At 38.3% G+C, this 14,181-nt stretch overlaps 1 protein-coding gene across 2 annotated transcripts; it reads right to left on the bottom strand.

The window, feature by feature from the left end:
• Positions 1-7,751: 7,751 nt before the first annotated feature.
• On the bottom strand, positions 7,752-9,039 carry LOC140181941 (uncharacterized). Of its 2 annotated transcripts, XM_072227721.1 has the most exons (3): positions 8,348-9,039; positions 7,973-8,211; positions 7,752-7,885 (listed from the first exon to the last, which is right to left on the bottom strand). In XM_072227721.1, exons 1-3 carry the CDS (start codon positions 8,967-8,969, stop codon positions 7,823-7,825), a joined length of 924 nt encoding a protein of 307 aa, XP_072083822.1. In that variant the 5' UTR covers positions 8,970-9,039; the 3' UTR covers positions 7,752-7,822. The 2 variants fall into 2 exon arrangements, with proteins under 2 accessions (XP_072083822.1, XP_072083821.1); XM_072227720.1 differs by having other exon boundaries at positions 7,752-8,211.
• Between the last annotated feature and the right edge of the window lie 5,142 nt (positions 9,040-14,181).

Genomic DNA, 14,181 nt, shown 5'->3' with positions numbered 1-14,181 from the left:
TCACTGGTGGGAATTTTAGATAAGCGTATGGAGATGCTTTGTTGCTTCTGAACCTCTGCTTTCCTATTGCCTTCTTTCAACCATGCGTTACCTCCTTCCATGGCAAGCTGTATGATCCTCTCGGATGAAAACAAATCCATATGCGCTGTCACCGCACGGCTAATCATCTGTTGGTTCCCGCTAGTGTCGGAATAGGACTACTGTCCTTTTGCACACTGTCACTGCACCCAACATTCCCAAGTTTGAAGCTCGTCACAGTCATCCCTTCTCGGATCCTACTTGGAATACCACAGACAAGGTTTACACTTTCCGAATCTTAGGAATGCTGCCAATGGTTCTAGCTTATACCACAAAGGTTCTAATCTCAAATCTAGATGCTCTGTTGTCAGGAGAGACGATGTGAGTCGTTGATTAGAAACCCAAGAGAATATACTCCGGCTGTCGTCCAATGACTACGTTGAACATCATGTAGATCGCTTTGTGGTTGTCAGGCACGCGATCTTGGCTAAGCGAGTAACGAAGATTGGGTGATTGTCATGGGTCACTCCTTCATTCTAACTTAACTGAATTAAGTATGAGAGTATATGTTGGAGAAGAAGTAGGCATGAATTAAATAGAAAAACAGTAGTAATTGCATTAATTCATAAAGAACAGCAGAGCTCCACACCTTAATCTATAGGGTGTAGAAACTCCATCGTAGAAAATACATAAGTGAAAAAGGTCTAGGCATGGCCGTGAGGCCAGCCTCCAAACGTGAAAATAGTCTATGATAGCATATGATCAACCAAAGACATAAAATAAATCTCTAAAAGTAGTTTTTATACTAAACTAGTAGCCTAGGGTTATAGAAAATGAGTAACTATGTGCAGGTAGTGCAGAAATCCACTTTCGGAGCCCACTTGGTGTGTGCTTGGACTGAGCATTGAGCTTTACACATGCATAGGCTGTTCCTGGAGTTAAACGCCAGCTTTGGTGTCAGTTTGGGCGTTTAACTCCAATTCTGGTGCCAGTTTGGGCGTTTTACGCCAATATGTTTTAGGCTGGTTTTGGATGCCAGTTTGGGCCATCAAATCTCGGGCAAAGTATGGACTATTATATATTGCTGGAAAGCCCAGAATGTCTAGGTTTCAACGCAATTAAGAGCGCGCCAATCGGGTATCTGTAATTCCAGAAAATCCACTTTGAGTGCAGGAGGGTCAGAATCCAACAGCATCTGCAGTCCTTTTTTAGCCAGAAAATACCTAAAATCACAGAAAAACACACAAACTCATAGTAAAGTCCAGAAATGTGATTTTTGAATAAAAACTAATAAAAATATAATAAAAAGTAACTAAAACATACTAAAAACTATGTAAAAACAATGCCAAAAAGGGTATAAATTATCCGCTCATCACAACACTAAACTTAAATTGTTGCTTGTTCCCAAGCAACTGAAAACAAAATAGGATAAAAAGAAGAGAAAATACAATAAATTCTAAACTTATCAATGAAGATTAGTTTCAATTAGATGAGCGGGGCTTATAGCCTTTTTGCTTCTGAACAGTTTTGGCATCTCACTTTATCCTTTGAAGTTCAGAATGATTGGCATCTATAGGAACTCAGAATTCAGATAGTGTTATTGATTCTCTTAGTTCAGTATGTTGATCCTTGAACACAGCTACTTTATGAGTCTTGGCCGTGACCCTAAGCATTTTGTTTTCCAATATTACCACCGGATACACAAATGCCACAGACACATAACTGGGTGAACCTTTTTAGATTGTGACTCAGCTTTGCTAGAGTCCCCAGTTAGAGGTGTCCAGAGCTCTTAAGCACACTCTTTTTTTGCTTTGGACCACGACTTTAACCGCTCAGTCTCAAGCTTTTCACTTGACACCTTCACGCCACAAGCACATGGTTAGGGACAGCTTGGTTTAGCCGCTTAGGCCAGGATTTTATTCCTTTGGGCCCTCCTATCCATTAATGCTCAAAGCCTTGGATCCTTTTTATTTACCCTTGCCTTTTGGTTTAAAGGGTTATTGGCTTTTTCTGCTTGCTTTTTCTTTTTCTTTTTTTTTTCGCTTCTTTTTTTTTGTCACAAGCTTTTGCTATTCCCTGCTTTTTCTTGCTTCAAGAATCAATTTTATGATTTTTCAGATTATCAATAACATTTCTCCTTTTTCATTATTCTTTCAAGAGCCAACAATTTTAACATTCATAAACAACAAATTCAAAAATATGCACTGTTCAATCATTCATTCAGAAAATAAAAGGTATTGCCACCACATCAAAATAATTAAGCTAATTTCAAGATATAATTTAAAATCATGCATTTCTAGTTCTTTTGCAATTAAAAACATTTTTCATTTAAGAAAGGTGAAGGATTCATAGGACATTCATAGCTTTAAGACATAGAAACTAGACACTAATGATCATGTAATAAAGACACAAACATAGACAAAACATAAAGCATATAATTCGAAAAACAGAAAAAATAAAAACAAGGAGATTAAAGAACGGGTCCACCTTAGTGATGGCGGCTAGTTCTTCCTCTTAAAGATCTTATGGAGTGCTTGAGCTCCTCTATGTCTCTTCCTTGCCTTTGTTGCTCCTCCCTCATAGTTCTTTGGTCTTCTCTAATTTCATGGAGGAGGATGGAATGCTCTTGGTGCTCCATCCTTAGTTGTCCCATGTTGGAACATAATTCTCCTAAGGAGGTGTTGATTTTCCCAATAGTTTTGTGGAGGAAAGTGCATCCCTTGAGGCATCTCAGGGATTTCATGATGAGGAATATCCTCATGCTCTTGTTGAGGTCCATGAGTGGGCTCTCTTGTTTGCTCCATCCTTTTCTTAGTGATGGGCTTTTGAGATGAATCTCTCCATCTCCCATGACTCGGAGGTAGAAGCAATTACCTTCCTTTTCTTCTTTCTAGAGATTTCTCCGGTCTTAGGTGCCATTAATGGTTATGGAAAAACAAAAAGCAGAGCTTTTTCCACACCAAACTTAAAATATTTGCTCGTCCTCGAGCAAAAGAAGAAAGAAATGAGTAGAAGAAGAAGAAATGGAGGAGATGGAGGGGGGTGAGAGGTTCGGCCAAGGGGGAAGAAGTGTTTGTGATGTGTGAAAGTGGAGGTAGTGAGGAGGGGTATTTATAGGGTAGGAGAGAGAGGGTAGCCGTGTATGAGGATTTGAGTTTGGGAGGGAAATGGTTTCAATTTAAATGGTGAGGTAGGTAGGGTTTTATGATGGATAGAGTTGAGTGGTGAAGAGATTATGGAGAAGAGGGTAAGATTTGATAAGTGAGTGGTATTTGGGGAAGAGTTATTGATGGGATTGGTCAAGGGTGTTTGGGGAAGAGTGTTATGGAAAGGTGTGAAGAGGAGAGAAGAAGAGGTGGGGTACGTGGGGATCCTGTGGGGTCCACAGATCCTGAGGTGTCAAGGAATTTGAGTCCCTGCACCATTCTGGCATTCAAACGCCCACTCTGTGCCAAATCTGGCATTTAACGCTAGCTCTGCTACCTTTCCTGGCGTTAAATGCCAGTTTGCTGCCCATTTCTGGCGTTAAACGCCAGCCAGATGCCCATTTCTGGCGTTTAACGCCAGCCAGATGCCAGACAGCCCTTTCTGGCGTTAAACGCCCATTCTGCTATCCTTACTGGCGTTTAAACGCTAGTAAGCCTGTCCTCCAAGGTGTGCTATTTTTGATGCTGTTTTTCATTCTGTTTTTTTATTTTTCATTTGTTTTTGTGACTTCACATGATCATCAACCTAAAGAAAACATAAAATAACAATGGAAAATAAGTGAATATAATTAAATAATATTGGGTTGCCTCCTAACAAGCGCTTCTTCAATGTTAATAGCTTGACAGTGAAGCTCTTAGAGAGCTTCACAGAGACTCAGAGCTTAATGGTGGCCTCCCAACACCAAACTTAGAAGTTGAGTGTGGAGGCTTTGTTTGACTCTGTATTGAGAGAAGCTTTTCATGCTTCCTCTCCATGGTTGCAGAAGAAGATCCTTGAACCTTAAACACAAGGTAGTCCTCATTCAATTGAAGGACTAGCTCTCCTCTGTCCACATCAATCACAGCTCTTGCTGTGGCTAGGAAGGGTCTTCCAAGGATGATGGAATCATCTTCATCCTTCTCAGTGTCTAGGATTATGAAGTCAGCAGGGATGTAATAGCCTTCAACCTTCACTAAGATATCCTCTACAGGTCTATAAGCCTGTTTCCTTGAATTGTCTGCCATCTCCAGTGAGATTTTAGCAGCTTGTACCTCAAAGATCCCTAGTTTCTCCATTACAGAGAGGGGCATGAGGTTTATCCCTGACCCCAGGTCACACAGAGCCTTCTCAAAGGTCATGGTGCCTATGGTACAAGGTATTAAGAACTTTCCAGGATCCTGTTTCTTCTGAGGTAATTTCAGTTGAACCATATCATTTAGTTCATTGATGAGCAATGGGGGTTCATCCTCCCAAGTCTCATTACCAAATAGCTTGGCATTCAGCTTCATGATTGCTCCTAGATATTGAGCAACTTGCTCTTCAATAATATCTTCATCCTCTTCAAAGGAAGAACACTCATTAGAGCTTATGAATGGCAACAGTAAGTTTAGTGGAATCTCTATGGTCTCTGTATGAGCCTCAGATTCCTTTGGTTACTCATTAGAGAACTCCTTGGAGGCCATTGGACGTCCATTGAGGTCTTCCTCACTGGAAATCACTGCATTTCCCTCCTCTACCAATACAAAAAAAAGGTCTATGGTCACGGTGAAAAACCGTGACCATAGCTAGTGAAAAGGGTGACCATAGGTCTATGGTCACGGTTTTTGACCTATGGTCACGGTTTTTCTGCCGTGGCCTATTCTCTCGTGGCCATAGACCTATGGTCATCGTTTTTTTATCTATGGTCATGGTTTCTATGGTCACGGTTGTAATATTCAAATTCTGGCACTTTAGGCCACGTTTTTTTACCGTGACCATAGGTTAATCTATGGTCACGCGATAAAACCATAACCATAGCCTATCTATGGTCACGGTTTTGGCCGTGACCATAGCCTCTATAGTCACCCCTTCCCAAAACCGTGACCATAGATAAGGCTATGGTCACGGTTTTGGCCGTGACCATAGCCTCTATGGTCACTCCACCCAAAACCGTGACCATAGCCTCTATGGTCACCCCTTCCCAAAACCATGACCATAGCCTTATCTATGGTCACGGTTTTGGCCGTGACCATAGCCTCTATGGTCACTCCACCAAAAACCGTGACCATAGCCATATCTATGGTCACGGTTTTGACCGTGACCATAGCCTCTATAGTCACCCCTTTCCAAAACAGTGACCATAGCCTTATCTATGGTCACGGTTTTGGCCATGACCATAGCCATATCTATGGTCACGGTTTTGACCGTGACCATAGCCTCTATGGTCACTCCTTCCCAAAACCGTGACCATAGCCTTATCTATGGTCACGGTTTTGGCCGTGACCATAGCCTCTATGGTCACTCCACCAAAAACCATGACCATAGCCTCTATGGTCACCCCACCTAAAAACCGTGACCATAGCCTTATCTATGGTCACGGTTTTAGCCGTGACCATAGCCCCTATGGTCACCCCTCCTTAAACCGTGACCATAGCCTTATCTATGGTCACGGTTTTTTGCCGTGACCATAGTGTCTATGGTCACCCCGCCTTAAAACCATGACCATAGCCTTATCTATAGTCACTGTTTTCACCGTGGCCATAGCTTATCTATGGTCACCCCTCCTTAAAATCGTGGCCATAAGTTATCTATGGTAACCTGTTTTATTTTATGAATTTTTTTTGAAGCATAATCACATTCCAAAATGATGATAATCACAAAATAAATCTAAGAATGAGAAATTCAATAAATGTAAATCCTAAAAGTTTCATTAAAAAGTAGATATCCATTACAACACTAATCAAAATAGGGTGTAATTTATCCATTACATGTATTATCGGATAAAGTCTCTTATCAAAATGTAAAGAACACATCAAAATAATACATTTAGATAACCAAAATCATTATAAGACCCATCCCATCTTATATTTGTATAGAACATATTTTCTTCACATCATGTCCTCCTACTAGCAAAAGAAATAAAGAAGTTAGAACAGAACAAAAATATTTTTGATGATGCACATGCAGTGCAGTTGAGTAATGAATATGGAGTACAAGTTAAGTAAGTCAATCAATATGAAAATTTCAACAACTAAATAACAAGGAGTATTTGCATGTGGTTTTGAGCCATTTGGTAATGTTTATTTGTTTTTAATCTATCTTTGAGTGGAACTTCAACTCCCCTGTTGAAGTCGCTTAAAACTGAAAAAAATCCAGCACAAAGAAACAACCACAACCAAAATAGAAGCTTAAAAAATAAGGTAATACCGAAATACTATTATTAGCTTCCAACCCATCAAACAAATCAAGTAATCAACACCAGCGAAACAGAAAAACCAGATCGAGTGTGAAATCAATAGACAAAGTAAATTTTAAAATAATAATAATGCTGATTGCTATATATTACTGAGTACTAATTCAATGCTGATTGCTACCACTTCACCTTCATGTATTATTATTGCTTTATCTATTTTTCTATACCTTCTAAAGAGAAACAATGGTAGGTTATGCATCTTAGTTCGTAATTAGTTTCTTACCCTTCTATTTAATATGTACTCATGGAGCCAATTAGCGAATAAAATCAACAATAAAATTAACATCAACAGCAATCACCCACTATTAAGCAATCAGCCACCATTAATTTAACTACTAATTTTGACAGTACTTACTTCCATATCTTTTGACACATGGTTCGATCCCAGTGAAGGAGGAATGCTTCGCCTCGCATCATTTGGTACACTACTTGCATCAGGCGGAGATTGTTGGGCAGCTTCTATCATTACTTGCACTTGTTCCGCACTCATACCAGGATTAACTTGTTGCAACACCGTTTTGATCAAGCTCGTTAAACCATCCAACTTGGAAGTTAAGTTATTTTGATTTTTCTCCATAGTTGAAACCACTTCAGCATGTTGTTATTGCATTTGTCGGATTTGCTTATCCTTTTTAAGAGAGAATTTTGTGACTGATCGACCATAGAAACGAACTCTACCATGTCTCTCCTTTCCAAAAACCGTTTGAAGCGCTTCATCATCACTGTATCCATCTTGCTTCAAATTTTGAAGATGATCCTATTACATAGAAGGAAAATTGAAATAAGTTCATGTGCGTATATGCTAAAAATATAAAAAATGATTTACACATTTCTTTTAGTGTACATTTCTACGAAACTAAACAACTCACAATCGTCTCTTGTGTTCCCGAATCAGTCTCTCCTTTCTTGTTAGTACGAGTTACAACAAACATCTCAGACTGTGATAGATCTTTATTGCCCTCTTTTTTTGTACGCTACAAAGAAACCACAAAGATTACTCGAAGTCAGCACAGATGACATGAAAGATGCAAAGATACTTAAATGCGAAGCACAAATATAATACCAATTCAGCTCGTACTAATTCAAAACTAACTAGACCCATTCGATGATTCCATTTTTGTTTGGATCTATTTTCACGATTTTTGTCAGAAATAACCTACATATTGTTGTAATGTAAAAATACATTAAGTTAGTTAAATACACGATACCATTAATAAAGCCAAGAAAGTTGTGAAAATAACTTACTTTGATGATATCAAGACTCCAAAATTGAACTAATTTTCTAAAATACAGTTCAGGTACGGTAATCGGATGATTTTTCATCATCTCTCTGAATGAGCTGTATGGTGTATAGTGATATTTTTTTATGCGTTTCTTAAATTGCTTCTATGACTCTCCAATGGTATCTATCACCCAAGGCTCAGCATCACTTGGAATTTTATATTTAGACTATGAATAAACAGTGAATTATGTTATTTTACCGTACAATGCTAAGCCTAATTGTAAACAATTTAAAAAGGAGAATGGTCTAGTTACCTTTGCATAATCCAACATTGAAGTTTTAGTCTCACTTGACACAGCTTGCCAACTAGTATATAATAACGTGACCAAATTAGAGTTTCTTGCAAGTGTACCTAAAAATCGACTAAACAATTGAACCTGTGTCTTTGTTGGGCCTATAGGTCTGTCGTTGCACCATGTTAACTCTATCTGTGTCTCCATAGCATGAATATGCTTGAGTTGGGTGGGACCACGAACTTTTTTCTTTTTGGTACCTATTTCCAATGTCATTACTAGAGAATATTAACAAGAATACTATTAAAGTAAATAAAAGAGTAATCAACTAAATACAAGAGTTAGGTTGATGTCTTTCACTATTTGCTATTGAAAAAAAAAGGATAAAGGAATTACCGAGTTGACTATCACTACTATCACCAACACTTGGATTGTGATCATCATAATCATATTCATATTCTTCATCATTTTCATCCAACGATATCCCATATTTTTCGAAGAATTCATCCAAAGTCATAGCTGGGATAAGAGACTCAATCTTATGTTCTTCTTCATTGGCATCTTCTTCATTCGATTTCTTCATCAGCATCTTCTTATTGGTTGGCTTCTTGCTTTGACCATCAGCGTCATTGGTATTCATCTTGGTTTTATCATCTTCCACCTTTGATTTCTTCATTGGCACCTTCTTCTTAGACGGCTTCTTCCCACTTTGACCCTCAATTTCATTGGCTTTCATCTTGACTAGATGATTTTCTTCATTGCAGTTCTTTGTTGGCATCTTGATTTGATCTTCACGATCTTTCATGTTTGTTATCTTCTTGGTTGCCATTTTGCTTTGACCTTCATCGTCAACTCTTGTCAGCTTCTTTTTCGGCATCTTTCCCTTTTTCATTGTCTCATGTTTACTACTATCCCCACATGCAGCTAAAACATGCTCCCTTTTGATTTGAAATTGTTTTAGCAATGCATAAGCACTTGTGAATTGTATTTTTCCTGAATTTTTTACTGGACTCCTCATCTTCAAGGGACTTCTTTGTGACTCTATTTGTGATAGGGTACTTAACCTTTTTCTTTTGGGATTTCCTTCATTGTTCATCCTGTATTAAAAAATGTCAAATAAAGCATCAACATAATTAAATTGCATGAAGAGAGAAAAATAAAGCATCAAAACTAATAAAGAAATAGACATATGCATTATCATACGGCAGCCACATAATAAAGTAAACAAACATTGAGATTTCAGGAACAAATAAAGTATGAACAAATAAAGCTTGATGGATAAATAAATTATATGACAGCCACATATTTTAAGAGGGCTATGGACCACTATTGTCATATCAATTTTTGTACAAATAAATCATATGGCAGCCACATATAAAGCATCATGAACAAATAAAGCATCATGGACAATTTTTGTACTACCTCAATTTCAGCTTCACTGTCAAAATCATCAGACTCTATTTCTTTGTGGTTAGGTTTGATCTTGTTCGGTGTCACATCAACAATAGTGGGTCGCACACCCTGTCTAACCAAGTCTACATCGCCAATATCATCAAGGGTATCGGACTATTTGCCGATTCATGTGGCTCTCTTATGTTAGGGTCAAACTGTAATTGGACCCCAATGTTAAACAAGTCTCTTGGAACCGTTTTCATCACATAATGCTTTTGGGGAATATATGGATCTTTCACATAAAAGCACTGGTGTGCTTGGCTTGCCAACACAAATGGTTCGTCTTGGTAACATCTTTTGTTGAAAAGAACGTATGTCAGACCATAATCATCTTCCTCAGCAATAAACCACTCACACTTGAATAACACAACTTTAAATATGCCAGACAGCCCTTTCTGGCGTTAAACGCCCATTCTGCTATCCTTACTGGCGTTTAAACGCTAGTAAGCCTGTCCTCCAGGGTGTGCTATTTTTGATGCTGTTTTTCATTCTGTTTTTTATTTTTCATTTGTTTTTGTGACTTCATATGATCATCAACCTAAAGAAAACATAAAATAACAATGGAAAATAAGTGAATATAATTAAATAATATTGGGTTGCCTCCCAACAAGCGCTTCTTTAATGTTAATAGCTTGACCATGAAGCTCTTAGAGAGCTTCACAGAGACTCAGAGCTTACTGGTGGCCTCCCAACACCAAACTAAGAAGTTGAGTGTGGGGGCTTTGTTTGACTCTGTATTGAGAGAAGCTTTTCATGCTTCCTCTCCATGGTTGCAGAAGAAGATCCTTGAACCTTAAACACAAGGTAGTCCTCATTCAATTGAAGGACTAGCTCTCCTCTGTCCACATCAATCACAGCTCTTGCTGTGGCTAGGAAGGGTCTTCCAAGGATGATGGAATCATCTTCATCCTTCCCAGTGTCTAGGATTATGAAGTCAGCAGGGATGTAATAGCCTTCAACCTTCACTAAGACATCCTCTACAGGTCCATAAGCCTATTTCCTTGAATTGTCTGCCATCTCCAGTGAGATTTTAACAGCTTGTACCTCAAAGATCCCTAGTTTCTCCATTACAGAGAGGGGCATGAGGTTTATCCCTGACCCCAGGCCACACAGAGCCTTCTCAAAGGTCATGGTGCCTATGGTACAAGGTATTAAGAACTTTCCAGGATCCTGTTTCTTCTGAGGTAATTTCAGTTGAACCGGATCATTTAGTTCATTGATGAGCAATGGGGGTTCATCCTCCCAAGTCTCATTACCAAATAGCTTGGCATTCAACTTCATGATTGCTCCTAGATATTGAGCAACTTGCTCTTCAATAATATCTCCATCCTCTTCAAAGGAAGAACATTCATCAGAGCTTATGAATGGCAACAGTAAGTTTAGTGGAATCTCTATGGTCTCTGTATGAGCCTCAGATTCCTTTGGTTACTTATTAGAGAACTCCTTGGAGGCCAGTGGATGTCCATTGAGGTCTTCCTCACTGGAAATCACTGCCTTTCCCTCCTCTACAGGTTCGGCCATGTTGGACGTGTTTATTGCCTTGCACTCTCTTTTTGGATTCTCTTCTGTATTGCTTGGGAGAGTACTAGGAGGGAGTTTAATAACTCTTTTACTCAGCTGACCCACTTGTGCCTCCAAATTTCTAATGGAGGACCTTGCTTCAGTCATAAAACTGAGAGTGGTCTTAGATAGATCAGAGACTACAGTTGCTAAGTCAGAGTGGCTTTGCTTAGAATTCTCTGTCTGTTGCTGAGAAGATGATGAAAAAGGTTTGTTATTGCCAAACCTATTTCTCCCACCATTATTGTTACTGAAGCCTTGATTAGGCTTCTGTTGATCCTTCCATGAGAAATTTGGATGATTCCTCTATGAAGGATTATAGGTGTTTCCATAGGATTCTCCCATGTAATTCACCTCTTCCATTCCAAGGTTCTCAAGGTCATAGGCTTCTTCTTCAGAGGAAGCTTCCTTAGTACTGCCTGATGCAGCTTGCATTCTAGACAGACTCTGAGAAATCATATTGACTTGCTGAGTCAATATTTTATTCTGAGCCAATATGGCATTTAGAGTATCAATCTCCAGAACTTCTTTCTTCTGAGTTGTCCCACTATTCACAGGATTTCTTTTAGAAGTGTACATGAACTGGTTATTTGCAACCATTTCAATAAGTTCCTGGGCTTCTGCAGGTATCTTCTTCAGATGAAGAGATCCACCAGCAGAGTGATCCAATGACATCTTGGACAATTCAGACAGACCATCATAGAATATACTTATGAAAATCAAATTTTTAAAGTTTTTGAAAATGTAAAAAAAATAAAAAAGATTTGATTTTTGAAAAGGATTTAAAAAACATAGAATCTTTTATTTGAAATTTTGACTTGATTAACAAGAAACAACTAAATTTTAAAATTTTATGACTAAATCAATCTAAAATTTCGAAAATTATGAGCAATTTAAGGAAAAGATATATTTTTTTATTTTTTTGAAATTAATGAGGAAAGAGAAAAACAACAAACAGACACAAGACATAAGAAATTAAAATCAAAATAACTAATGCTTGCAAGAACACTTCGAATGTCAAGATGAACACCAAGAACACTTTGAAGATCATGATGAACACCAAGAACATGTTTTTGAAAATTTTTAAGAAAAGGAAAACATGCTAGACACCAAACTTAGAAATTTTTAATCTATAGACACTAACAAATTGAAAATACATATGAAAAACAACAACAAACACAAAACAAGAAAATCACAAGATTAAACAAAGGCAATCATCAAGAATAACTTGAAGACCATGAAGAACACCATGCATGAGTTTTCAAAAATTTAAAGAAAGATTAAAAAGATGCAATTGACACCAAACTTAAAATTTGACACAAGACTCAAACAAGAAACATAAAATTTTTGGTTTTTATGATTTTATTAAATTTTTTTTTGGATTTTTCGAAAATAATTTGGAAAGAGAAAAATAAGAAATTCAAAATTTTTAATAAGAATTCCAGGAATCATGCAATGTTAGTCTAAAGTTTCGGTCCAAAAATTTAGACATGGCTAAATAGCCAGCTAAGCTTTATGTGAAAGCTTCGGTCCAAAAGATTAGACATGGCCAAATGGCCAGCCAAGCTTCAGCATACAAATTAGACATACAACAGCCAATTAGATGGGAATCCAAAGGCTCTTGCAATGATAAGTGGAAGCCTCAGTCCAAAAGATTAGACATGGCTTAGCAGCCAGCCAGGCTTCACATATCATCTGAAACTCTAGAATTCATTCTTAAAAACTCTGAAGAACAAATATTTTTTTTTGAATTTTTTGAAAATAAAAATAAAATAAAATTACCTAATCTAAGCAATAAGATGAACCGTCAGTTGTCCAAACTCGAACAATCCCCAGCAACGGCACCAAAAACTTGGTACACGACGAAATCGTGATTTCAACACTTCTTCACAACTCCGCGTAACTAACCAGCAAGTGCACTGGGTCGTCCAAGTAATAAACCTTACGTGAGTAAGGGTCGATCCTGGAGATTGTCAGCTTGAAGCAAGCTATGGTCATCCTTGTAAATCTCAGTCAGGCGGATTCAATTGGTTATGAGGTTTTGATAATTAAAACATAAATAAAACATAAAATAAAATAAAGTTACTTATGTAATTCACTGGTGGGAATTTCAGATAAGCGTATGGAGATGCTTTGTTGCTTCTGAACCTCTGCTTTCCTATTGCCTTCTTCCAACCATGCGTTACCTCTTTCCATGGCAAGCTGTATGATCCTCTCGGATGAAAACAAATCCATATGCGATGTCACCGCATGGCTAATCATCTGTCGGTTCCCGCTAGCATCGGAATAAGACCATTGTCCTTTTGCACACTGCCACTGTGCCCAGCATTCGCAAGTTTGAAGCTTGTCATAGTCATCCCTTCCCGGATCCTACTCGGAATACCACAGACAAGGTTTAGACTTTCCGGATCTCAGGAATGCTGCCAATGGTTCTAGCTTATACCACAAAGGTTCTAATCTCAGATCCAGATGCTCTGTTGTCAGGAGAGATGATGTGAATCATTGATTAGAAACCCAAGAGAGTATACTCCGGCTGTCGTCCAATGACTACATTGAACATCATGTAGATCGCTTTGTGGTTGTCAGGAACGCAATCTTGGCTAAGCGAGTAACGAAGATTGGGTGATTGTCACGGATCACCCCTTCATTCTGACTTAACTAAATTAAGTATGAGATAATATCTTGGAGAAGAAGTAGGCGTGAATTGAATAGAAAAACAGTAGTAATTGCATTAATTCATGAAGAACAACAGAGCTCCACACCTTAATCTATGGGGTGTAGAAACTCCACCGTAGAAAATACATAAGTGAAAAGGGTCTAGGCATGGCCGTGAGACCAGCCTCCAAATGTAAAAATAGTCTATGATAGCATATGATCAACCAAAGACATAAAATAAATCTCTAAAAGTAGTTTTTATACTAAACTAGTAGCCTAGGGTTACAGAAAATGAGTAACTAAGTCCAGGTAGTGCAGAAATCTACTTCCGAGGCCCACTTGGTATGGCTTGGGCTGAGCATTGAGCTTTACACGTGCATAGGCTGTTCCTGGAGTTAAACGCCAGCTTTGGTGCCAGTTTGGGTGTTTAACTCCAATTCTGGTGCCAGTTTGGGCGTTTTACGCCAAGATATTTTAGGTTGGCTTTGGACGCCAGTTTGGGCCATCAAATCTCGGGAAAAGTATGAACTATTATATATTACTGGAAAGCCCAAAATGTCTAC

The sequence above is a fragment of the Arachis hypogaea genome, chromosome 19 (genome assembly GCF_003086295.3).
Source record: "Arachis hypogaea cultivar Tifrunner chromosome 19, arahy.Tifrunner.gnm2.J5K5, whole genome shotgun sequence".
Classification (NCBI taxonomy): domain Eukaryota; kingdom Viridiplantae; phylum Streptophyta; class Magnoliopsida; order Fabales; family Fabaceae; genus Arachis; species Arachis hypogaea.
Note: the sequence above shows the minus strand (reverse complement) of the source record. Positions and strands in the feature narration are given on the sequence as shown.